Genomic DNA, 25,897 nt, shown 5'->3' on the forward strand with positions numbered 1-25,897 from the left:
TGTGGATTTTAAAATTATTATGTATTTCGGTAGTAGTACAGTTTGGACATGAGCAGGGTGCAAAGGGACCAGCAGTTAGCAAATCCTAAATACCTGCTGCATTTTAGAGCGGATAAACCGGAGGCTGAGAAGTAGCACTTTAAAAGACATTTCCAGGGGCCCTAAAGACTCCACCAGGAAGTCCTTTATCTGTAATCCTTTTGTGGTTTAGGGCACACTCTCGTTATAGCTCTTTGTAAACTTATCTCAGGCTGGACAGTAAACTACAGATAGGAAGAAAAGGGTGTGAATGTTTACAGCCTTAACTGAACTTTTATTTGCTGTGCTTTGCAAGGATCCACTAACAGCAATAATGGTGATAAACGAGCGAGTTAATCTACAGTCTTATCATTGGTTTCTATTTTTCCCTCCCATCGGCTCCGTTTAGAAAGCGAACTTGCTTGGTGCAAGTGCTGCTTGTGAAGATCCTTAAAAAAAAAAATAATATTTGCACTGTGCATTGCAGTGTGTCCTTTTTCAAGCCTTTCTGAGGCTGCAAAACAGGTTTTCACGACGTGGTTGCAGCGGAGGCCAATGCCCACTTGCCCCGCCAGCAGGAACGTGCTGGAGGAAAGGCTAACACTTCTGACCTTGTACCGCATGGCTGGCTGTCGGTCAAGGTTAAGGGGGTGGGGGGGAAGGGCGACCCGCCAGCGACCGCGGCACCGCGGGGGAGGGGTGCGGTGGAGGGAGGACGAGCCAATCGCGGGCGCTCCCGGGACACCTGCCGCCCTTGGCGCCTTTTTCCTCTTGAACGCCGCGCACGCGCGCACCGCGCCTCCGGGGCCCCGGCGGGGAGCACCTCGGTAGGTGTACGTGCGGCAGGAAGTGACGCAGAGGCCGGCGTGCCGGCAGGGGGGCGGGGCCGGGCTATAAGCCTGGGTCCGGAGGCTGCGGTCCCTGCAGAAGGCGTGCGGAGTTTGGGTGGCACCATCGCGGACTGCAGAGGCGCCTCCGAGTAAGTGACGGCGGCGGCGCGCTTGGCAGTGTGGCGCGGACCCTCGTGCTCGCTGCGGGCGGGCGGGCGAGCGGGCGGGAGCGAGAGGTCAGGGCCGGCGGGCAGGGAGGCTGCGCCGACCTGCGGAGCCCGAGTGGCAGGTGCAGCGGGGTGGCTGGGTGGCCGGGGAGCCGCTGTCCCCGGCGCCCTCCGGATCGGCGCCGCAGGCCGCCCTAGGCCGCGGGTCCGAGGGTGGAAGGGCCACCACGCTGCGGCGCGGGCTTGTTCCGCCGGGAACACGTGGTGGCGGCGGCGGCGGCTCCAGGAAGTCGCCCCAGGGAACGGCTGTCGGGGTACGTGGGTGACCTTGGGGCTCCTCGCAGGCGGGCGTCCACAGCTGAAAAGGACAAAGCTGTCTGTCCTCTCTTCGCTTACCACTGCCCTGGGCATTGAGGGTGTTTCCAAGAACCGCGCACGGGAACTGCGGCACCCCCCTGGGGCTTTCTTGCCAGGTTCTGCCTCTTGGCCCTGCGCGTGGAACCTCATTTTCCAGGGCAGACTAGATCTGCAACCTTGCAAGGATGTCGCTCGTAGCCCTCAAGCTGAGAGACCTTAGGCATAAGACATCTTTGTAAGAGCCATTTAGAAATAGAAAGAGTGCTCACAGTGTTGGACAGCTCTAAAATAGTGGTTGAGGGCAAGAATTATATTTGCACACTCGTCGGTTAACACACTTTGCCCCGTGCTTGAAATGATCTTGCATTATTTATCCAGAGGACTGGACTGTTTAGTTTCTTTGCTTGCCTTTTTTTTTTTTTTTTTTAATATGAGGATTGAAATGGGAAATAGTCCGTCTTACAGAAATTCTCGGCACCCGATACCTTTATTCTAAGGATTAAATGCATTTGGAATGCTAAATGGCTAATGCAGTTGGCTCTGAACTGTGAAATATGACCTCTTTGACAAAGACATTTAAGCTGATTCAGGGCTTTATCTCCAAAGAAAATGGAATTTAGCCTCTCTAAAGTACCTCTGTGGGTCCTCCTGAGGTTATGGTTTGTGCAGGATTATAATAAAACTTACTTTATACAGGAATCCGATATCAAATATTTTTTTAAGAGTTTTATATATAGCATAACTTTAAGGGAATGCTGTCAAGGAATGGTGGGTTGAAGATAGCCCGTGTTGACTATGGATAGAGAGAGATCAAGTCTGGCTAGCTCCACCCTAAGGCTAGGCAGTTATGCCTGGGCCAATGTGCTTATCTATAATGGAGCAAGGTTCTTGGCTAACCTTGAATTAAACAACAATAAAAAGTTACTTGCAGAGGAACCTCTGGCCTTGTGGAACTGTTTGTATCTACAGATGAGTGCTATACAAAATAAACTTAAGTGACCTCAAGTGGTTCTGACCTTCGGCTGCTTTTCAGAAAGCTATATGGAAATGGAAAAACTGCCAGCTCTATTTCCTCTTCTGATTTTTCATTTCAAGCCCATAAAGCCTTCCCCAGTGAGAGTCACACTATGAACTCCTGGGTAGCCTGGATCTCAGACCCACCTGCTCTTGCCTGGAGTGTTAGGATTAAAGGCGTGTGCAACCACACCCAGCAAAGTTAGGCTCTTAACAGGTGGGCATGGTGGTACACACCTTTGATCTCAGCATTTGGGCAAGGCAGAGGCGGATGGATCACTGAGTTTGAGGTCAGCTAAGGGTAAAGAGTAAGAAGCTGTATAAAGACAAAAAGCCAAAACTCAGACCTTTCCATCTCTTGACAAGTCATTCTAAGTATATACACCTACAGAGTTTGACTAGTGTTTTACGCTTGTTTTTTAAATGTCAAAGAACAGAGGCAGCCAGGTGAAGTGGGGAACTGGGTGCCGTCTAATTTTGAAGGTAGTGGGCAGTGAGCTTACAAGGGACAGAAGATCTGGAACAGGTCCTCAGGAACTTCATGTGAGCTCAAGGGTTTTGAAAGTGATTTTTTTTTATCTAATGAGGTGTGCTTGTCAGAACAAATAAATGACTTTCATGGAAAAAGGAGTTAGAGTTACTGCTCCCTTTGAATATGTGAAATAATATTTTGGTATCTCACTCTGCCTCTGTCCCCACCCACCATCTCTATTAATTATAGAGTCCAGGTTTTGAAATGGCTCAAAGTAGATTTCAAGGTAATCATTTGTTTGTGATTAGTCTGGTTAATATCTTTGCTTATCTACCATCTTACAGTGCAAAAGTTAAGGTCATGGATCAAAACGTGAGACTATGCTTTTATTTTTAAATTTTACCATTAGAATTGAATAGTTTTCCTAGTCTTAGGGAACAAAGGTAATAAATAGCTAATGTGAGAATAATCAAGATTAACTGTCTCTTGTCAAAGATTGTTGGTATTAGTGACAACTTGGGGTAATAAGCCAAATGAGAATTGTTTTGTTTTTAGGTGTGGCCCATTAACAGCTAGCAGTTTATAGTTGAAATGGTGTTTTAGCTGTTATATGTCTGCCATGCTTGGAGAATATAAATTCAGTGACTTAACTTGGAAGAAAATTCAAAAGGTTCTTAGAAATAAGGCTATGTTGCTGGGCAGTGGTTTAATCCCACCACTCAGGAGGCAGGTGGATCTCTGAGTTCAAGGCCAGCCTAGTTTACAAAATGAGATCCTAAACAGCCAGGGCTGTTACCAGAGAAACACTGCCTCCAAAAAACAAAAAAAAATTAAAATTAAAAATAAGCTGTGTTGTGGGTCCTCCTGAGGTTATTGTTTGTTCAAGATTATAATAAAACTTTATACAGGAATCCGATATCAAATATGAGATTAAAATATGAGATTTTAAGTGAGTGACTTAAGTTTTGCACATAAAACTTAATAACTGGGTTTATTTTACCTGAGGTCTGGCATTTTGTGGCTACTTTGGAACTACTCTGGTGTTGACAAATACAGAGTTTAGTAATCGGGGCTAAAAGGAAATTTCCTCAACTTTTTTTTAAGACGTAGGTTCTCCTGTAAGTCATGGAGATAAACCTTTCTGCCTCCTAAATGCTGGGGTTAAATGCGTGCTCCACCACTTGCCCAGCTGTGACTTGGGTTTTTTGTTCTTAATTTTGGTTCTGTAGATTAAAATAGAAATAACATTTTTTTTGTGTTTGTGGGGGGGTGTACTTGGATTATAATTAAACAAAACCAAATGTAGACATTAATACCACCAGCCAGTTTTCGTTCAGACTCAAAATTGCTCAGTCTTATTTAGGGCACTTTTTAAATTAAATGCATTATCACTTCAATAGTGAAATAGTGGAATTCTTACTGTGGATAAAGCACCCTTCCTTGGCTGGATCCTAAGTAAATCTAAATCAGCAAAGCTAAATGTCAACCTAAGACTAGAGTAGTTTGGGAGACTAGAAGTAGTCTAGGAACGGATAACTATTTCAGACAAGCATTAAAAAGTCTAAGCTGTTTTTTCCTAGAAAAGGATGATTAAAATTGGTTCAGGGTGGGGCCTCTCTGGTTCTGGCTCTGGAAATTGGATGTTTCTGGTGCAGTGGTAGTGATAAGCTCAGTGACAGAAGGAGCAAGAGATTGTGCTTCTGAGAACTGGTCTGATCACTTACACATGGCTTTGAGGAGTCAAGAATGCTGGGGAATAACTTAGAAGTTTTGGGTTTGGTTTTTTTGTTGTTGTTGTTCCCACCCTCCCAAGACAGGGTTTTTCTTTAATAGCTCTGGCTGTTCTGGAATTCACTCTGTAGCCCAGGCTGGCCTCAGACTCACAGAGATCCACCTGCCTCTGCCTCCTGAGTGCTGGGATTAAAGGTGCGCCGCCGCCGCCGCCGCCACCACCACTAGTTTGGTTTTGTGTGTGTGTGTGTGTGTGTGTGTGTGTGTGTGTGTGTGTGTTTGTTTGTTTTGGAATGCAGGGTCTTACTATGTAGCTCAGGCTGGTGGTGAACTCACCATTCTTTCTCCCCATCCTTCCAGGAGCTGTGATTACAGCCTGTTTCCAGGGCTGTTAGAGAATGACAGTCTTGACTTAATTCTCTAGTTTCTGAGTTTTCTTTAATTTTTTCCCCCCAGGTGATAGTTTGTCTTTGAATTAGTCCCTTTGGATACCAAGTTTAAGTATTTATCTTGGCACAGTATACCCCTGCAGTCCACTTTGGAGGCAGAGAGTTCAAGGCCAATTTGGGCAACTTAGTAAACTTAGTAAAACTCTGAAAGAGTTGCCACCCCATACTTTTTTCTTTTGATTACTTAAACACACTTAATATCGATGGTAATCTAACTAATTTTTTTTTACATTTTGGTTTTTTTGGTTTGGTTTTTCTGTGTGGCCTTGGCTGATTGCTCGAATGCAGAATTGCCTGTGCCTTCCAGGTGCTGGGAGTAAAGTCATGTACATCATCAGGTTGATATCATGACTCTCAATTCTTAGATTCTTCGACTTTTCTGTTTTGTTTTGGGACAAGGTTTCTCTGTACAAAGTCCTGGCTGTCCTGGAACTCACTGAGGTCCACCTGCCTCTGCCTCCCAAGTGCTGGGATTGAATGCACCACCACTGCCCAGCAAAAAAAATTTTTTTTTTCTCCAGCCCCAAATATACTTTATTTTTATTTTGTGTGCACATTAATCTGTGAGGGTATCAGGTCCTGTGGAACTGGAGTTATGGATAATTGTAAGCTGCCATGTGGGTGCTGGGAATTGAACCAGGGTCCTCTGAAAGAGTAGCCAATACTCCTAACCACAGAGCCATCTCTCCAGCCCAATTCTTCAATTTTTAATCTATGAACAATGATCTAGAACATTACCACACCCCCTGACTCTAATATTATCTATATTCAGATTTCTTAATTGTCCCAGGTCCCAGTCCTGTCCTTTGTGGCTTTCCCTCTGCTATCCAACTCAGTGCCACATGCAGTCCAGGGTTACACTGGGTTGTTTGTCAATGTCAAGGGCACACTGATATGGTTCATCCTTGTAATCTCAGTTCTGAGAAGCTGACACAGTTAAAGGCCAGCTCGAACTCCATAGTGAGATTCTAGCTCAAACTCAACCCAAAGCTTTTCTCAAAAGCTAGAGGGATATTTAGGAGAAAGTTTGATGCATTGTAATTAACATAGCATAGTAATGGAAGGCCCTCACTAATCTGCAGTGATCTCTCTTTCTCTCTCTCATTAATTCTCTGTCCTAATATTAGGTGCTTCCTGTGGCAGCTTGGAATCATGGATCAAGCCAGATCAGCAATCTCTAACTTGGTAAGATTGATTGTCATCCATCTGTAAAAATGTAGTAAAAGAACATGACTTCAACCAGTGTACAGAAAGGAGCACCCCAAATTCTCACCAGGCATTATTATACATCTCAAGGCATAACAGATCCCACAAAAGAAAGGCATACTCTTTTTGTGTTTTTGAGTCAGGGTCTTGCTGGGTATGTGTAGCCTTAGGCTGTCCTTGAACTCAATCTTTGTTTCCCAAGTGCTGAAAATAGAGGCAGGTATCACAACACCCACACACACAAATATGTTTCATCTTAATTAAGATTCATTGTGAGAAATACTCTACAGGGTAGCTTTGGCTCTTTGGGGAGAGATTATGTAGCTGAGTAGAACTAAAAATGTGTGCTGAGCCGGGCGGTGGTGGCGCACGCCTTTAATCCCAGCACTCGGGAGGCAGAGCCAGGCGGATCTCTGTGAGTTCGAGGCCAGCCTGGGCTACCAAGTGAGCTCCAGGAAAGGCACAAAGCTATGCAGAGAAACCCTGTCTCGAAAAACCAAAAAAAAAAAAAAAATGTGTGCTGATAATTTCAGCTACACTGGAGGCCGAGTCGAGAGGATTGCTTGGCCTCTGAGTTCAGGGGCCAGTCTGAGTGACATGGTGAAACCCCCCCCATCTCTTTAAAAAATAATTTAAAAAGGTTATAGGAAACTTACAGAATAGAAAGGCTGTTAGCTAGCCTTTATCTGCCATTGACAGAATTGGGCACAAAGAAAAGTATTAGTTGGAAAGGGTAGCTTTTTTTTCCCTATGAATGTATGTCATAGCATATTATGTACAGAATATATGACCAAACTCTTGTAATGTATTAATACTTTTGTATCACTTTCTTTCCTTTTCAAAAAAAAAAAAAAAAAAATACCAGTTTGGTGGAGAACCGTTGTCGTACACCCGCTTCAGCCTGGCCCGGCAAGTCGATGGAGATAACAGTCATGTGGAGATGAAATTGGCTGTAGATGAAGAAGAAAATGCTGACAATAACATGAAGGCCAATGTCAGAAAACCCAGGAAGTTTAATGGGAGACTCTGCTATGCGGCAATTGCAATAGTCATCTTCTTCTTGATTGGTAAGAATGTCTTTTAAGAAATTCAGAAGTATTTCTTATAATGAACTATTAGAAGTCTTATTTCAGGCCAGGAGATGCTTTGTACATTTTTCAAGTGTTGAGGTGTAAGTTAGAAATGGAGTCTGAATTTAGCTCTCAATCCTCTGCCTTTAGGATTTATGGTCGGCTACCTGGGCTATTGTAAACGTGGAGGACAGAAAGACTGCGTGAGACCGGAGGACGCGGAGACAGACAGTTCTCAAAGCTTCCAGCCAGAAGAAGAGGTTCCTCAGCCTTCGCGTTTGTTTTGGGCAGACCTCAAAAAAATGTTGTCAGAGAAACTGGACACTATAGAGTTCACCGACACTATCAGGTAAGCCTCACCTTGCCAAGTTCAGTTATCTCAACAGTTTATGGGAGCAGGACAGACTTGAAAAGAGTGTCCCCTGCCCTTGAGTGTAGGGAGCTTTGCTGACAGGGAATCAGAACTCATCTGGAAGGTCTCCTTGCCTTTCCTTCAGAATCATTTTGTCAGCTGTAGTTTCTTGTGGGCTGTCAGGTTTCCTTCTGTTCTAATGTTCCCTTTAAAGTCTCTGTAAATATAGGTTTTTAAGTTTTATGTGTATGAGTGTTGTCTGCCTGTGTTTGCAGCACACTGTGCTTAGAGCCCACAAGCTCTAAGTGCTATAAACCACGGAGCCATCTCTCTAGCCCTCTTTCAAATTGTTCTTGATTTGTACCTGTATGTATGTGGGAGCAATACTATTAGAGTGCTTGACCTTGCTTGTTCTCTAGGTTAGGTCTCCTAGAACCTGTCTGTCATTCCCTAAAATACACCCGTTAGACTAGGGTTTTAAGGGAATCTTCATGGTAATAGATTTTTGTTTTTAAAACAAGCTTGAAGGAATATGTTACTTAAGGCATTGGTATATTTTATTTGTGTAACAACTTAATCCAGTAGTTTTGAGTCATAGTTCATTTATCTTGACTATGAAGGATGATGTTTTTAAAACAATTTGCTTGATTGATCCCTTGAAAATGTTTATTTAAAATAGATGTTTTAATGCAGGCATTTTTTAGTTGATTGGTGTACGCCTTTAGTCTCAGCACTTGGGAGACAGAGGCAGGCTAATCTGAGTTCCAGGACAGCCACGGATACATAGAAACTCTGTTCAAAACTAAAGACATTTTCTTACAGACAGCTGAGCCAGAATACATATACCCCTCGGGAGGCTGGATCTCAAAAAGATGAAAATCTTGCCTATTATATTGAAAATCAGTTCCACGACTTTAAACTCAGCAAAGTCTGGCGAGATGAACATTATGTGAAGATTCAGGTGAAAGGCAGGTATGTTGAAATATAGTAGCTTATTTTATAGAGGTAACTGCTTTTTAGATTTGTAAAGTAGGTCAGACTTTCAAAATGAAAATCAAGGTTAAAATTTAGATCAGTTTTCTTATGCCAGTCAGTGCAGACTATTCTCTGTGTACTAACACTATTGAATTTTTTCTTCAAGGATGGCTTTAACTTTTATTATCTTGTAGCATTGCTCAAAACTCCGTGAGCCTAAATCAAAGTGGTACCTTGAACCTCTTGGAGAATCCTGAGGGTTATGTGGCATACAGTAAAGCTGCAGAAGTGACTGTAAGTAAAGATAACACATGTGACTTTTCTGATGTCTCTACTGAGGAAACTAGATAACCAGGCAAAATTAACTGATGAGGATTTCCATTACCATAGGATAAATTCCAAGGTCCTGGTTTTGTTTTGCAAGACCTTAAATCTGATGCTGTGACCCTTTAATAATAATAGTTCCTCATGTTGTGGTGACCCCGATTATAAAATTTTCATTGCTACTTCATAACTAACTATGCTGCCGTTATGAAGCATACTGTATAAATGTGTTCCCAGTGGTCGTGGCTGCCCACAGGTTGAAAACCACTGCCCTAGCTCTTGGTCCTGTTGTATTGCTGTTATTCATGTGCACACATTCAAGCATGTTCCCACCTAAGGAAAGGCCTTTTTTATATCTTCCTATCACAAATGAAGGAAATGCCCCACAGACATGCCTGCAAGCGGGGCTTCCCCAGTCCAGGTCTCTCCCTCAGGTGACTGGCTTCTGTCAAGCTAAAAAATGGGAGAACACAGCATCCACCATACCTTTGTCCTGTATGTTTTTAGTTTGAGATTCAGATGTGGAAATATGTAATTAGTGCTTCCATGCCTGACCTATCTGTTTCTGTTTATCCTGGTATATACTTACCCTAGATATAGCTGAAGCAATGTAAAGGCAGAGTGAGATAGAGAAAAACAAGGCCAGAAATCTTGGATTTTTACTTCTAATAACACTTTAATTTTGCTTTAGAATTATCAGTTGGGGATTTGATTTTTGTCATCCCCCCCCCCTGCCTTTTTCCTCTTAATTTCTTTCTTTTTTGAAATAGGGTTTCTCTGTGTAACTCTGGCTGTCCTGGAACTTACTCTGTAAACCAGGCTGGCCTCAAACTAAGAGATCTGCCTGCCTTTGCCTCCCAAGTGCTGGGGTTAAAGGCGTGCACATCAACACCCACCCCCCATTTCCTTTCTTATGATTGGTCTGTCAGATTATAGTAGCTTTGATACAACATTCCTCATTAAACCTAATGTCTTTATCCTAGGGTAAACTGGTCCATGCTAATTTTGGCACTAAAAAAGACTTTGAAGATTTAAAATACGCTGTGAATGGATCTTTAGTGATTGTTAGAGCAGGGAAAATCACTTTTGCAGAAAAGGTAAGTACACTGGTCTTAATGTTACTTTTGTGGATTATTTTCCCCCTTCCATTTATTCCCTTCAAATCTACTTATATGCCTTTCTTTGCTCTATTCATGGCCTCGTTTGCATAATTTTTTTTTGGTGTGTGTGTGTGCACCTAAATATAGATACAACTTGCTCAGTCAGTATGATTCCTGTATGTATGTGTTTATAGCTGATCATTTGGCATTGTATAATTAATTGGTGTGCTCTTCCCAGGTGAAGATTCCTTACTAATAGTTTGCTCTTTAGCATAAATTCCATCCAGTATGTTATTTTCATTTTGTGTGAACAGATTTTCATGTCCTGCATTTCTCTGTTTTAGGTTGCAAATGCCCAAAGCTTTAATGCAATTGGTGTTTTGATATACATGGACAGGACTAAATTCCCCATTGTTAAGGCAGACGTTCCACTCTTTGGACATGTGAGTTATTTCTGGAGTCAATGTTCTCTGGATGTTCCTGCGTTGCATCTACTGTGCTTTTCTCAGATCCTCTCAGGAGATTTATGGCAGGAAGAAGATAATTGCTGAATGCTTTATTAATAGTACCTTAAATTGAAATCTGTCTGGATGCAGTATTTTAAGCTACATTTTATAGAAATCCTTAGACTTAGGCTTTAGGTTGCTAAATAGTTTGAGCTATAGCCTACACACACACACACACACACACACACACACACACACACACGGGCAACTTCTTGAGTTATGGATGGAACTAATTATTCTGTGTTCACTAGGCTCATCTAGGAACCGGAGACCCGTACACACCTGGCTTTCCATCTTTCAATCACACTCAGTTTCCTCCATCTCAGTCATCAGGATTGCCTACTATACCTGTTCAGACAATCTCCAGAGAGACTGCCGAAAAACTATTTCAGTAAGTGTGTCTGAAAGCTCTAATCTGCTAAGGTTGTAAGTGTGCAAGAATGCTAATAGCCTAAGTTGATTAAATAAACATAAACAGTTGTCTGTTCACATTTGGAAATTTGGGCATAGTTATCTGATAGTTAGAGTTTTTTTTTCCTCGATAAAGTGATCTTGATAAGAGACTTGAAAACTCAGTCGACCCAGTGAGCAATTCATGAGGTCTGTTTGCTTAAGTACTTCCTGTTTAGTTCCTGTAGAAAATATGTTGGGGCTGGGTAGTGGTGGCGCACACCTTTAGTCCCAGCACTCTGGAGGCAGAGCCAGGCAGATCTCTGAGTTCCAGGCCAGCCTGGTTCCAAGGACAGGCTCCAAAGCTACACAGAGAAACCCTGTCTCAAAAGAAAAAGAAAATATGTTGGGATTCATTTTGACCTGACATCTAAACCCATGTGGTATCTATTAGGTCTCAGTTTTCATTTAGCGACACAGAGTTATTCTAGTGACAGTCTGCTGAGTATGGTAATGCTTTTTCTGGTTGTCCTACCTCTTCTAAAAATAGGACCTGAGCTATGCATGGTGGTGCACACCTTTGATCCCAGCACTCTGGATGTCAGGATGCAGAAGCAAGTGCATCCCTGAGGTCAGGGCCAGCCAAATCAATAGAGCAAATTCCAGGCCAACCAGGGCTTCGGAGTGAGTGTGTGAGTGAGTGTGTGAGTGAGTGAGTGAGTGTGTGAGTGAGTGAGTGAGTGTGTGAGTGAGTGAGTGAGAGATCCTTTCTCCAAAAAAGTATATCATTATACTTCTTTGACTTCATACTTACCTATTTTATATCCAGTTTCAAGCTCTTGCTCATTGTGTAACACGGAACAAGTTATTCTAACCCCTCTGATCTTGTTTTCAGTTTACTTAAAAAAATATATTAATGAATGAGGGGCCCACAAATAAGGAGCCACTTATTTGTTATGTAGCGAGGGCTCAGTGAAGCACTAGATGCTTCGGACATGTTGGAACAGCCAGTACTGAATGACATGAGTTGGCTAGGTGAAGATACTTAAAATCAACGCAGGAATGTTTTTGTTTTTGTTTGCTTGTTTTTTCAAGAGGGTTTCTCTGTATAACAGTCTTAGCTGTCCTGGATCTCACTCTGTAGACCAGGCTGGCCTCAAACTCACTGAGATCCACCTGCCTCTGCCCTCCCGAGTGCTGGGATTAAAGGGTTGGGAAACATGAAAATGTACTAACAGATTCCTATGAGACCTTCCTTATAGATCCATCTTTTTTTTATGTATTTTAAATGCAGACTAACTATTGATGCTGGAGAGCTTCTCTCCAGGTCCCACCAAGCCCCGCAGTCCCACAATCCACGTATAAAATAATCACTCAGACGCTTATATTACTTATAAACTGTATGGCCGTGGCAGGCTTCTTGCTAACTGTTCTTATATCTTAAATTAACCCATTTCTATAAATCGACACCTTGTCACGGGGCTCTTGGCTTACCGGCGTCTTCACATGCTGCTTGTCCTGGCGGGTGGCTGGCATTGTCTCCCCCTTCTTCCTGTTCCCCCAATTCTCCTTTCTCCTTGTCCCACCTATATACTTCCTGCCTGGTCACTGGCCAATCAGTGTTTTATTTATATAGAGCGATATCCATAGCAAACTATAGCTTTTAATGTAGAACATTTCTGGACAGGTAACAGATTTTGTAAAACAGAGAAAGAAAGGCTAGCTCAGAATGCTAATGCTTCTTTTTCTGTTTCTAGGAACATGGAAGGAAACTGTCCTTCTAATTGGAACATAGATTCTTCATGTAGGCTGGAATTGAGACAGAACAAAAATGTGAAGCTCGCTGTGAACAATGCGCTGAAAGAAACGAGAATACTTAACATCTTTGGAGTTATTAAAGGTTTTGAGGAACCAGGTACAGACTCTGCCTTGTACTTTCCATTCTGGTCTGCTTACTCTAGGGGTGTCTTAGAGGAGGGAGCAGGGATGGGATGCTGGCCTGGCTGGGGTTTGTGAGGTGCTAAATCTCCTTTGCCCTAAAGGGAAGTTTGTGTATTTGTGTACATACACACATAGATGGCCATGTATGCATATGTGTAGGCCAGAGTTAAGCATCAGGTATCTTCCTCTAGTCATTTAAAATGTCTGTTAAATTTCATGTGTGTGTGGATGCATGGGTGCCACAGCAGTGGAAGTCAGTGGAAAAACTGCAGGAATTGTGTCAATGTGGGTCCTGGGCATTAATGCTTGGGGATCGAACTCAGGCTTGGCAGCAAACATTTAATCTACTGAGCTGTCTCCCTCACTAAAGTTGATTATTTAGATTAAATGTATTAGAAGATATCAAGGCCTTGCGATATCAGCTTGTTGAAACTAACCATTATAGATAGAAGCTCTGCTTCATAAGTAAGCAGTTTTTTTCTTTTTTGGTTTTTTGAGACAGGGTTTCTCTGCGTAGCTTTGCGCCTTTCCTGGAGCTCACTTGGTAGCCCAGGCTGGCCTCGAACTCACAGAGATCCGCCTGGCTCTGCCTCCCGAGTGCTGGGATTAAAGGCGTGCGCCACCACCGCCCGGCTTTTTCTTTTTTATGAGTGGTTTTCTTAAGGGATCATATATATATGGTGTCATATATATATGTGTTAGGAGCTATAGCCTGAAACTATCTAGTTTTGTCCATGTAGCATAAAAACAGCATAACTAGTATTAATAGATTAGTGAACAGGGTACAGTCCCAGGGATTACATTAACCTACATTAAACACAGCCACCCTTCCTTAATAGGGGCAGTCCTTGGATCTCAGTTGACAGGAAATTGCTGATGTGGTTAAAGAGCAGTAGCATGAATGGGAGGGAGTCATTGTCCTGTTTTAACCCCTGGCATCCTAAGTCATCTGAAGTTAGGCTTTTATCCTTCACACCTGACATGCTTATTGTAGATTTCATTAATAGAACCATTTTGAAATTAAAAACCTAAAAAAGCTGGACATGGTAGCACACCTATAATCCCAGTGTTAGGACGTTGAGGTTAGAGAATCCTAAATTGGTTAGGCCTTGTCTCAGAATAAAAAGTGTGATTGTGTGTTGTCTTTTTTCTTTTTTTTAGACCGTTACATTGTAGTAGGAGCCCAGAGAGATGCCTGGGGTCCTGGTGCTGCGAAGTCCAGTGTGGGAACAGGTCTTCTGCTGAGACTTGCTCAATTATTCTCAGATATGGTCTCAAGAGGTACAATAGAAAAGCTCTATGTAATTCTATCAGTTACATTCTACATTGCTGAATTTTAACCTGTAATGTTTCTCCATTAAGTGTCATTATTGAACTAGTGATCATCTAATTCTTTGAAACACTGAGTAGTATTTAGTATTATACTAAGCCATAATTCTTAGCCCAATGTGTATTGAAAGATAAACCAAACTAACATGGGTCTTGAGTTTACCTGAAAATAACCCCCATATCTTTATATAATGTGCTAAGGTTAACAACTTCATAATTCTACTTCCAAGACATTCTCTCATGTACCTTGGGACACATGCATGCAAACCCAATATCTTACATTTCTTAATTGAGGTCTAAAGTGCTTTTATACAGAATATGTTAATGTAGAAAATAGAAACAGGGCAGTTGGTGGCCTGTGGAACATGTACTGCCTAAAGGATTTGTCACAAAGTTCATACTCTAGAGACTTCCTAAAACTTAACGCCTTTTGTGGCATTGAAGTCATATCTGCTTGAGCCTAAATAAAGCAGGGATGTTGCTTGTGAATTTAAAGTGAGCCCGGACAAGGGAGATTGTCTCAGAATAAGGTAAATCGTATTTTAAGTAACTCGCTTCTAGGCAGATTGTACTGAAAGAGTACTCAATACGGCAACTCATCAGCTTTCAGGGAGTAACCACCAATACTGTGCGCCCTGCCATGTACTCAGTGTTACAGACATACACACAGACACTGTCCTACACTGACTCACAGGATTTTGTCCTTACTGGGTTTTGAATCTTGACTTGATCTTCAGGCATCCACCCGTCTGTAACCCCCCTAAGGTGATTTTCTTCTCCTTCCAGGGGGTTTTAAGCCCAGCAGAAGCATAATCTTTGCTAGCTGGAGTGCAGGAGACTTCGGAGCTGTGGGCGCCACCGAGTGGCTCGAGGTACGCCATACTCTGTGTCCAGAGTGAGTCTAAGCTGTCCTCCAGAGAGAGAGCTACCTAGGTCTCAGTGTAGATTTGAAAGTAGATCCTTGGGCTGGAGAGATGGCTCAGAGGCTAAGAGCACTGACTTCTCTACCAGAGGTCCCAAGTTCAATTCCCAGCAACCATATGGTGGCTCACAACCATCTGTAATGAGATCTGGCACCCTCTTCTGTATACATAATAATTAAATCTTAAAAAAAAAAAAAGGAAAGTAGATCAGTACCTATCTGTGAAAGGTTGATGCTTCTTAATGTATACATTAATTAGGTACAAGTATGTAATACTGTCTCCTCTCTTCTAGGGATACCTTTCGTCTCTACATTTGAAAGCTTTCACTTACATTAATCTGGATAAAGTTGTCCTTGGTAAGTATCCCTTCCAAGGGAACAGCAGACTTGACTGTAAGTAGCACTTGGTATGTGTTTGCAGTGTACATTGGCCATAGCCAGGTCTAAACAATCCATCAAACTATAGAATCTGCATAAATAAATGCCTTTTCTAGATCATATATCCAACATGATTCTCAGATCAATAGTAGTATCACCACTGAAGGAATACACATTTTAAGGCTGACTACCTTTGATCTTTTTTCGAGACAGGGTTTCTCTGTGTACCTCTGGCTGTGCTGGAACTCACTCTGTAGACCAGGCTGGCCTGGAACTCACAGAGATCCACCTGCCTCAGCCTCCCCGAGTGCTGGGATTAAAGCTGTGCGCCACCACTGCCCGGCGGCATACTTGTAGAATTATTGATGAAAATTGCTTGTCTAGAAAGGGAAAAATGTTAAAAATGTAATTTCTTTACAGGTACTAGCAACTTCAAGGTTTCTGCCAGCCCTCTGTTATATACCCTTATTGGGAAGACAATGCAGGATGTGAGTATACTAGTTATACAATTGTATGACTTTTTGTCAAAACAAAACACACCGTGTTATCAGTAACCAATGATAGGAATTGAAAGTAAATTCTGTAGCAGTATTACTCATGTGCCCAGCTTACCGAACCTCAGTCTGCTGAACTGTGAGATGGAGTATCTAAAAGATTCTCAGAATACATCATCTTTAGGATTATTGTCCTCAGGCCTGACCTGTTTTAGGCCCTCACAGGAGATTATAAGTAGACTGCTAAGGGAGGTTCAGAAGGACTTAATAACACCAGAGAAAATACCCATGGAAAAAGGTAATTACAGTTTTGAATGAGGGAAGAATATGCTGTAGAGAATATTTACAGAGAATATTGAATCTCTTCAATTACATTGAAGAGAATGCCCGGGGTGATTAAAGATGGAGGAAAAGAACTAGATACTGATCTTGCTCCAGTCTCCAACAAGATAGTAGTACACTTGCTGGGTTAGTCTGGCAGTCTCAGATGTGCGACAAAGAAGTGAACAGAAAGAAGACGGGCCTATCCATGCAGCTTAGAGGGGCTTAAAATGATGCATCTGCCGCATATAAGATGCAGTTAAAGGACTATCACAAGAAAGCAGAAAGGCCGGCATTCGGGAGACTCAGCCTTGCCTAAGGGACTGATGGTGTGGACAGCGTGGGTAGCTGAGATTTTAAGTATTTATAGACAAAAGAATGTTAGTGGCGAGCCTGAATTAAGTACAGAAAAACTAGGTTTTAATGAGCTATTTCTCATTTCACAGGTAAAGCATCCTATTAATGGGAAATCTCTCTATCAAGACAGCAATTGGATTAACAAAGTGTAAGTGGAAGTGAATGAACATTGCCCTTACTTAGCCTGGCTAGCTCCGCTACAGCGACCTGGTTATCAGGGGAGGGGTGTTACCTGGTGGGCTCCTGTTCAGAATGCTTGCTAAAGTTTGCTCTTGTTCTCCTTGCAGTGAGCCGCTCTCCCTTGACAATGCTGCTCTCCCTTTTCTGGCATATTCTGGAATCCCAGCAGTTTCTTTTTGTTTTTGTGAGGTAAGAAGTCAGTAGTGTTTTCATTAGGTCTTATAATAACTTTGAAACCAAATTTCTCAGTTATTATTCAACTTGTAATTATTTTATGCTTCCTTATTAATTATAATTGACTTGCCATTAGCTTAACTTAGTTTCTTTTAGTGCACAGATATATTTCCATTAAAGATCTGTTGAACAACACTCTTAGATACCTATTGAATGTATTCTAGGTATTGAGAAATGTTCTTTTTTTTTTTTTTTTTTTTTTTGCCACACACATTTGTCATACAGAGCATATATTATACACACAAGACATTCGTATGCCCCACCTCTCTACTAACCCAGGGTTTCTCTATGTGGCTTTAGAGCCTGTCCTGGAACTCACTCTATAGCCCAGGGTGGCCTTGAACTTAGATCTGCCTGCCTCTGCCTCCCCAGTGCTGGGATTAAAGGCATGTGCCACCACTGTCCAGCCAGAAATTTTATATATATATAAAATTTTAATATTTATTTATTATGTATACAGTATTCTGCCTGCATGTGTCCCTGCAGGCCAGAAGAGGGCGCCAGATCTCATTACAAGTGGTTGTGAGCCACCATGTGGTTGCTGGGAATTGAACTCAGGACCTTTGGAAGAGCAGTCAGTGCTCTTAACCACTAAGCCATCTCTCCAGCCCCAGAAATGTTCTTTTAAGCAACAACCAAACAAAGCATAAGTTAACTGTGAGACGATGTTGAACTGACCCCATTGTCATGAGAGCCGCTGAGAAGGCACTGACGGCCCAGCCAAGGCAACAGAAGGGTTTTGTCCTGCTGTGCAAGAGTCAGAAATGGCCGTTGGACGAGGATGAGGAGATCCCGGCATCTGGGGAGCCAGAGTGGAAATTGTCCGTTATTGATCCATAGAGGCTAGGACCTAAGTGGACTTTGGAAAGTCTAGGGAATAATGAAACACCTGCATTTGGAGGTTGACATTACTGGATTTGTTTTAAGAATTATTGTGTTTGTGGGCATATGTTTGGCCTGGTGTGTGTGTGTGTGTGTGTGTGTGTGTGTGTGTGTGTGTGTGTAGGTCAATGTGGGTTCTGGGAACAGAAGCTGAGTCTCCATGCTCTGTTGCCTTGATGGTAAACCCAGAAGGTAAGGCCTCTGCTCTCTCAGCTCCCCCTAGTACAATAAACAGCCTTTCTTTGTCTTCTAGGATGAGGACTATCCTTATTTGGGCACTACTTTGGATACCTATGATCAATTGATTGCCAAAGTTCCTCAGCTGAACAAAATGGTTCGTGCAGCAGCTGAAGTGGCTGGTCAGTTCATTATTAAACTTACCCATGAAATTGAACTGAACCTGGACTATGAAATGTATAACAACAAAATACTGGCATTTGTGAAGGATCTGAACCAGTTCAGAGCAGACATCAAGGTAAGCCCCGAATTTATAGTGTTTTTATTCTCCTTGCTGCTTCCATCAGCTCCTGGGAAGAACCACTGTCATCTACCAATTCAACTGTCTATGGTTGGTTTCTGCGGCAGAATCTTGCTGTAGCCCAGGCTGGCCTTGAACTTGGATCCATCCTCTGTCTCAACCTTCAAATGTTGGAATTACAGCTGTGTACCACCAGTTCCAGCAGCCTTTTGCTTTCCCTTAGAGTATGAAAAGATTTTCCTAGACCGACGGGGAGGCGCATGCCTTTAATTCCAGCATTTGGGAGGCAGAGGCAGAGGCAGGTGGATCTTTTTGAGTTCAAGGCCAGCCTGGTCTACAGAGTGAGTTCTAGGACAGCTAGGGATACACAGAGAAACCTACAGATTATCATCCTACACCAGTAGATACCATTGCAATTCTTGGCCAGATAACTTGTTTTTGGTTTTCTAGACAGAGTTTCTTTGTGTAGCTTTGGCTGTCATGGAGCTCACTGTAGACCAGGCTGGCCTCAAGATCCGCCTGCTTCTGCCTCTGTCAGAACTAGGAGCCAATCTTCTAAACCCCTTAAACAGTGACTGGAGCTTTCTTGAAACAAACTTCAGAAAATGGAACTTAGAAAAAAATTTTCAAGTGCATATCAAAGTGTTGGACGTTTTCCCCGTGGGGAATTAAACTGGAAACCATTTATGTTTCTTTCCTTTTTTTTTTCTATTATATATACAATGATTGCATGTATCCCTGCAGGCCAGAAGAGGGAGCCAGATCTCATTATAGATGGTTATGAGCCACCATGTGGTTGCTGGGAACTGAACTCAGGACCTCTGGAAGAGTAGCCAGTGCTCTCAACCTCTGAGCCATCTCTCCAGCCTGCTTTTCTTAATTATTAGGTTCTATATGAGGCTAAGAATAGACAATTGAATTATCTTGTCTGGCTCAAAGATGAATTTATTACCATGGTTTATACAGCCTCTGATGCACGGGGCTTAAAAATGTAGCTTTTTGGGTCTTGAATTTACATGTAAGTCCTTTGAGAATTAGTAATTGTCGAATCTAAAGTGGGAAGTTATATACAGTGACATTTTTAGAAATACAATTTCTACAGTGGGTGGGGTGGCTCGTGTCTAATTCCAGCACTCAGAAGCTGAGGTAGGAGGATTGCCTGGAGTTCTAGGCCAGCCTGGGCAACCAAAGTGAGTGCCGGCTAACCCTGAGCTATAGAGTATGTGACCCCTACCTTTAAAGAATCATAGCATCTAATGAACAACTGAACCTGTTTTTGACAGGCCATGGGTCTGAGTCTACAGTGGCTGTATTCTGCTCGTGGAGACTTTTTCCGTGCTACATCTAGACTAACGACTGACTTCCACAATGCTGAGAAAACAAACAGATTTGTCATGAGGGAAATCAATGACCGTATTATGAAAGTGAGTATACTCTTAGGAAAGAAGGAACTAAAATAGGTAGTTGTGGGTAGCAGTCGCAGCCTTTGCTGCTTTAGAATTGAACACAGATTTTAATTTGTATCATGAGCTCAAAGTAATATCTAACCTAGAAATAGCAAGAGACATTTAATCTTGTGTTTTATGCTTTAAAAACATTTAAGGTTTATTTATTATGTATAGTGTTCTACCTGCAAGTATGCCTGTAGTTCAGATCTCATTAAAGATGGTTGTGAGCCACCATGTGGTTGCTGGAAATTGAACTCAGGACCTCTGGAAGAGCAGCCAGTGCTCTTAACCACTGAGCCATCTCTCCAATCCATCCCTAGCAATTTTTCAGAAGAAATCTTTAATGAGTTTTGGCCATAATCAGAAGAAACTGGATGTATTACAAGACTGATGTTAGTTAGGCTGGGTGTAGTAGTGTACGGTTTTAATCTTAGCACTGAAGCAAGTAGATCTGATTTGGAGATATGCATAGCAATCAACCATACCTATAATAAAGCAAGACGTTGTCTCAAACAACCAACCATACCAAAACCAAAGAGACAACTCAGCAGGTAAGAGCAGCTACTGTGCAAGCTTAGTTACCTAAGTAGATCCCAGGATTTTTAAAGGTGACAGAGGACCGATCCGACTGTGTGTGGCACTAGCTGTCTTGGAACTCATACAGGCCTAAACTCAGAGATCCACCTGCCTCTGCCTCCCAAGGCAAGCAGTTGGTGCACCCTGCTTGGGTACATAAATTTTTTAATTAAAAAATCTCCATACCCTTTTTAGTAATGGAATTGAAACTTAGTCTGGACTTAGGTGATAGATAGTAATGTAACTGCTCTCCCATAGTCTCAGTAGAGGGAGTTTGACAATTTAAAGGAGAACGAGTAGTCTCAAGTCACAGCACTGTGTAAGCTGTTTTGTCCTTGTCTTGTAGGTGGAATATCATTTCCTGTCTCCCTACGTCTCTCCAAGAGAGTTTCCTTTCCGACACATCTTCTTTGGCTCTGGCCCTCACACTCTGCCAGCTTTAGTGGAGAACCTGAAGTTGCGTCAGAGAAATATTAGTGCTTTTGATGAAACACTCTTCAGAAACCAGTTGGCCCTAGCTACTTGGACTATTCAGGGAGTCGCAAATGCCCTCTCTGGTGACATTTGGGATATTGACAATGAGTTTTAAATGTAACATAAGTAAAAGGGCAGGGTAGTCTGTTTCTAGACTTGTACTGGTTGTGCTAAATTTTCATTAGAGCTCAAATCTAATGTTAGAATTCTACCCAATCTTGATACTAAATGTCTTTAGGCAGCAGCTTTTAGTGCAGGGTTGGACCTACACTTCAAGTTCCAGTGGATAACACTTTCCATTTATGATAGCGTCTCAGATTATCTTTAGAATTTTGAGTCCTTTATAATAACTTCCTCTTTGCATTATGGTCATGAAAATGTCGGAACCAGTTGTAAGAACATTGCTCTAGTCCTGAGGGCATCAGCTAGTATTTTTTGAGGTCTGAGGAAGAGGGATGCTGAGGGTCAACGGGGTATCTGGGTGTGATCCCCATCTTCATCTGATTCTCACTGGGATTCTCCAGGTGAGCTGTGTGCCCTTAAGGATTATCTGGTTTCCATTTCCTAAATTAGACAGTTACTTTCAGAAGAGATGGGTATGTCTGCCAGGGGGTTGACATAGGTCCTTCTGCTGATGAGAGTTTGTCTGCTTACTACAGGAATAGGCCTTACTGGTTAACCTTACATTATTTGTGATGAGGAAACCAGAAGCCAAAGACTTCACATTTTCTCTCCTGGCATCTGCCCAGTAGTGTTTAGTTCTTTGTTTTGTTTTGTTTTGTTTTTTTCCTGACATTTTCTGAAAAAGAACAAGTTTTAGACTCAGTTTGTCAGACTTTAAAGAACACACTGCCAAGTTTTGGCCAAAGTGTTAAGTCTTTGGGAGAAGCTTTCTATCATTTTGGCACTGAGATATTTATTGTTTATTTATCAGTGACAGAGTTCACTATAAATAGTGTTTTTTTTATAGAAGATAATTATCGGAAGCAGTGCCTTCCATAATTATGACAGTTATACTGTCGTTTTCTTTTAATAAAGCAGCATCTGCTAATAAGACCCAACAGATACTGGAAGTTTTGCACTTATGGTCAGCACTTGCCGATTTAGGAGAAAGTCACAAGCCAACGGGTTATTAGACAAGAACTAGAAGAGAATTGGATGTAACGAGGGATTCCTAATCCAGTCAGACTTTTAACTGTCCAGAAAAAAAGATAGTTCTCCTAGGTGCAGTGAGTTGTGGCCAAGTTAAAAGATAAATGCCATTTGAAGGCTGTGGTAGTACTTACATATGCAGAATTTTACAGCTCAGTTATTCAAGATGTAACTCAAACTCAATTTTGCAAAATTTCCAGTACCTTTGTCACAAACTTAACTCACATTATCGGGAGCAGTGTCTTCCATAATGTATAAAGAACAAGGTAGTTTTTGCCTACCACAGTGTCTATATCGGAGACAGTGATCTCCATATGTTACACTAAGGGTGTACATAATTATCGGGAACAGTGTTTCCCATAATTTTCTTCATGCAATGACATCTTCAAAGCTTGAAGATCGTTAGTATCTAACATGAATTCCCAACTTCTCGTAACTCCTTAGCTTTAGTTGCAGAAACGTCATTAAGCATTTGGTGGGTATATTCAACTGCTGGACAACAAAATCATTTCCAAGATCCTTTTTCCCCCCAATTTAATGTGGGTGTTTTGTTATCTCTGGTTTCTCAAGATTTTCTGTTTATGGAATAGAAGCATACATTTGTAATGTATGCTGGTGATAAATGAGTTGAACTATCTCCCTTTATTTGCATGTTATTTCCTAAATGTAGTTCAAGCAGGTTTGAATCCATTGTTGGCTTAAAGTAAGGGGATTTTGGAAGGTAGGGAGTAGGAGGTAAAGGGTGTTGGGAAACAAAGCTTGCACAAGGATCTGGATGTACTGCTCATCGCTATGGTAGCTATAAATGTTGCTTATATGAACAAGATTTAAGATCACGTTAGCAAGGACTAGTTAGCCATCTGCACCTAATCAGTTTTGTCATGGGGCAGTTCAGAGCTGCCACATAAGACTCACTAGGTAGGGTCTCAAGGTTCTCGGCACCACTCACCCAAGTTACACGACCAGGCTATTTTACAGCCTCACTGAGTTAACCTCCTTCATCTTCACAGTGTTTTTCTGTACCAATATTTGAGTATCATCATATATAACCTTATTGGTATTTCAAGGCACATGAATAAAGGGCATGGGTTTTGCCATAAGTCATAAAAATAGCCTTTACCATGATAAGGGCTGTTTTCTAATCAAAGCTATAAGTTGGTAAGAGGTTTAATATTCTTGGGTAAAATGTGTATCTGATAGTAATAACCTATCAGATTCTTTCTGGTTAAAATGTAGAATTTGAAAAGAATAGAGTGAGCTGTTGTCATGATTCACGGCTTTAGGGTTTGCATGACCTTTACTGTGGTAGCTTTTGAATGTCCTTTGACGTTGGGACTTGCCAACCTACGCTCAACTGTCTGTAGACATGCCCTTAGAAGTGGATAAGCCGGTATGTAACAATGTGGAGATTCCTTACCTGACTTAATAAAATGCTTGGATCTACTGAATTGCCAGACTCTTCATTCATAGCGAAGCTGGGCATAGATTCCCATGGACTCCTAACATCTTTGTCCCCCTTCAGCCTCCCACCAGAGTGGGTAGTTACGCAGAGAACTGCATCATTACCAGGCAAAGACATTTATAATATCAGTAGACATTCTGACTTAGCTCCTTGTCTTGAGTGTATTTAGGTAGATCCCAAAGCAACACAAATTGGTCTGAAAGTTGGAGGCTGGAGAGATGGCTCAGGTTAAGAGCACTGACGGCTCATGCGGAGGACCCAGGTTCTGTTCCCAGTACCTATTTGGTTTACAAGTACCTATAGCTCCAGCCCTATAGGATCTGTTGCCCTCTTCTGGCCTCCACAGATACTGAGTGCATGTGGTCCATAGGCATATAAGCAGGCAACATACTCATACATAAAACAGAAATAGGTATTCTAAAAGTCCATTCCATTAATAGCCGGTCTAGTTCCCAAAGTGTTAAAATTTTTGCCACATTATTGCTCTGTGCTATTGTGGCAATCTATCATAACAGGAAAGGGAGGCATGGTAAGAGTGGGAGGTGTCCCGTCATATTGCCTCTAGTCTACAATTCGTAAAGTCTGGTGATGGGGGTGCACGCCTTTAATCCCAACACTTGGGAGGGAGATGCAAGAGGATATGAATGAGTTCGAGGCCAGCCTGGTCTACACAGTGAGTTCTAGGACAGCCAGGGCTATACAGGGAAACCCTGTCTCAAAAGTGAATGCTGGTGCTTAGCTGGTGGCATTTAGGAGTATCTTTCAGGACAGCCACCATCTTGTAGCATTAAGCTGTACTCGGAAAAGATCACCCCAGCTGGGCATCCTCTCAAAGGGGTGGGAAGGGTCGTTGAGTATCCAGCAGCTCCCTGCAGGCTTTGTTTGCAACTGCCTTAACTCCAGGTGGCCTTGGGGAGAGGCTCATCGGGAAAGACTAGGGAAGGGGGGCTTCTGTGGACCGATAGGAAAGTCATCTCAGCTGAGTGAAGACAGGTGTGGCATTTGGGGGTCATCCGTACTCCAGTAACTTCTCACCTGTGCTCTGTAATCAAACCAAATAAACTCAATGGTTCTCCAGAGTGAACTTTGGTGAAATGGTACCACAGTTTGTGGTCCGGACCTTAGGAGGGATAGATGCTTTCATCTTCCCCAGGGGAAGAATTGTAGCAACAGCTGGCTTTATCCTTTATCCTTTTTATAAATCAGTTTTGGGCAACATCCATAAGATAATGCTACCCACATTCATGCTGGGTCTTCCAGGCAACCTCAGGAAATGGTTTCATGGATAACACCCAAAGGTGATTCCGAATCCTGCCAAGTTGACATCGAAGTTAGCCATTGTTCAGTTACTTTGCTGCTGCTGGTTTCATTAGTGATGTAGAAAGAAAGAGTGTGTGCGCGTGTTCACGTGGAGGTGGAGGGACAGCGTTTGGAATTTCTCTCCTACTTTGTTGAGGCATTCTGGTATGCCAGGTAAGCTTCCTGGCAAGCTTCCAGGAAGCCTACACCAACAGTTACTGAAGCCTCTCCTAGAAGCTTGGAGAACAAAGCATGGAGACAAATGCATTTGATTATCCTGATTTGCCTATTGTGAGAAGCAAGGAATTGGGTGGCTGCACGCATGGCACTTTTGACGGTTTTTGGGAAAATAACGATGCTGGCTGATTGCTCCCAGCATTTCTGGATAAAATGATAAAGGAAAGCATGAGCTCCATGATAAAATTAACTAGCTTCTTAGCATCTCAAGATACAGTGAGGAAGAACACCAATGAACGCTGATAAAATTGATTAGGCTCCAGATACACATAAACAGTCTAAAGGTGTCTAAATGTGCCCTGAAGGAGAAACTTCTACAGAAGCCACAATAGCTCGTTTCAGAAAAATCAAACTGAAACTCTCAATAAGATTGGCTGAATTAAAATTCAAGTTCCAGCCTTGGAGGGTGTCAGTGGTTCAAGTACATATATTGGTTGGTAAGGAACGTGATGCTGTAATAGGATACAGGCTTGGAAGACCCCACTGAGGCCGGAGACTCCCCAATTCTCAATGCTTTATCTCACCCCAGGATAATCCCTATCCTCAAGCCCAACCCCTGAAGTATTACCCTCCCAGCCTTTACCTGAGGGAATTAACCCTTCATTGTCTGCCTGACCAGCAGTGATTGTCCCTGAAGGAGATGCCAGACAATACTCATGTCACTGAGGGCCACCAGTAGTTGCCTCTGGACCTATAAACAGACTTAAGGCCGAGCAGGCTCCTAGAGGGGAGGTAGAAAGTGTGGTCCATGAGGAGGTGTGCTGTACTACTA

At 42.5% G+C, this 25,897-nt stretch overlaps 1 protein-coding gene across 1 annotated transcript; it reads left to right on the plus strand.

Annotated features, from left to right (window-relative positions):
- Positions 1-816: 816 nt before the first annotated feature.
- Positions 817-23,575, plus strand: Tfrc (transferrin receptor). Its single transcript, XM_006974515.4, has 19 exons — positions 817-997; positions 6,166-6,223; positions 7,110-7,311; positions 7,465-7,663; positions 8,489-8,638; positions 8,836-8,935; positions 9,949-10,062; positions 10,410-10,508; positions 10,823-10,962; positions 12,719-12,876; positions 14,064-14,183; positions 15,018-15,103; positions 15,447-15,510; positions 15,952-16,019; positions 16,793-16,851; positions 16,991-17,072; positions 18,253-18,474; positions 19,761-19,901; positions 20,848-23,575. Exons 2-19 carry the CDS (start codon positions 6,191-6,193, stop codon positions 21,088-21,090), a joined length of 2,280 nt encoding a protein of 759 aa, XP_006974577.2. The 5' UTR covers positions 817-997; positions 6,166-6,190; the 3' UTR covers positions 21,091-23,575.
- The last annotated feature ends 2,322 nt before the right edge of the window (positions 23,576-25,897 follow it).

Source organism: Peromyscus maniculatus, chromosome 12 (assembly GCF_049852395.1).
Source record: "Peromyscus maniculatus bairdii isolate BWxNUB_F1_BW_parent chromosome 12, HU_Pman_BW_mat_3.1, whole genome shotgun sequence".
Classification (NCBI taxonomy): domain Eukaryota; kingdom Metazoa; phylum Chordata; class Mammalia; order Rodentia; family Cricetidae; genus Peromyscus; species Peromyscus maniculatus.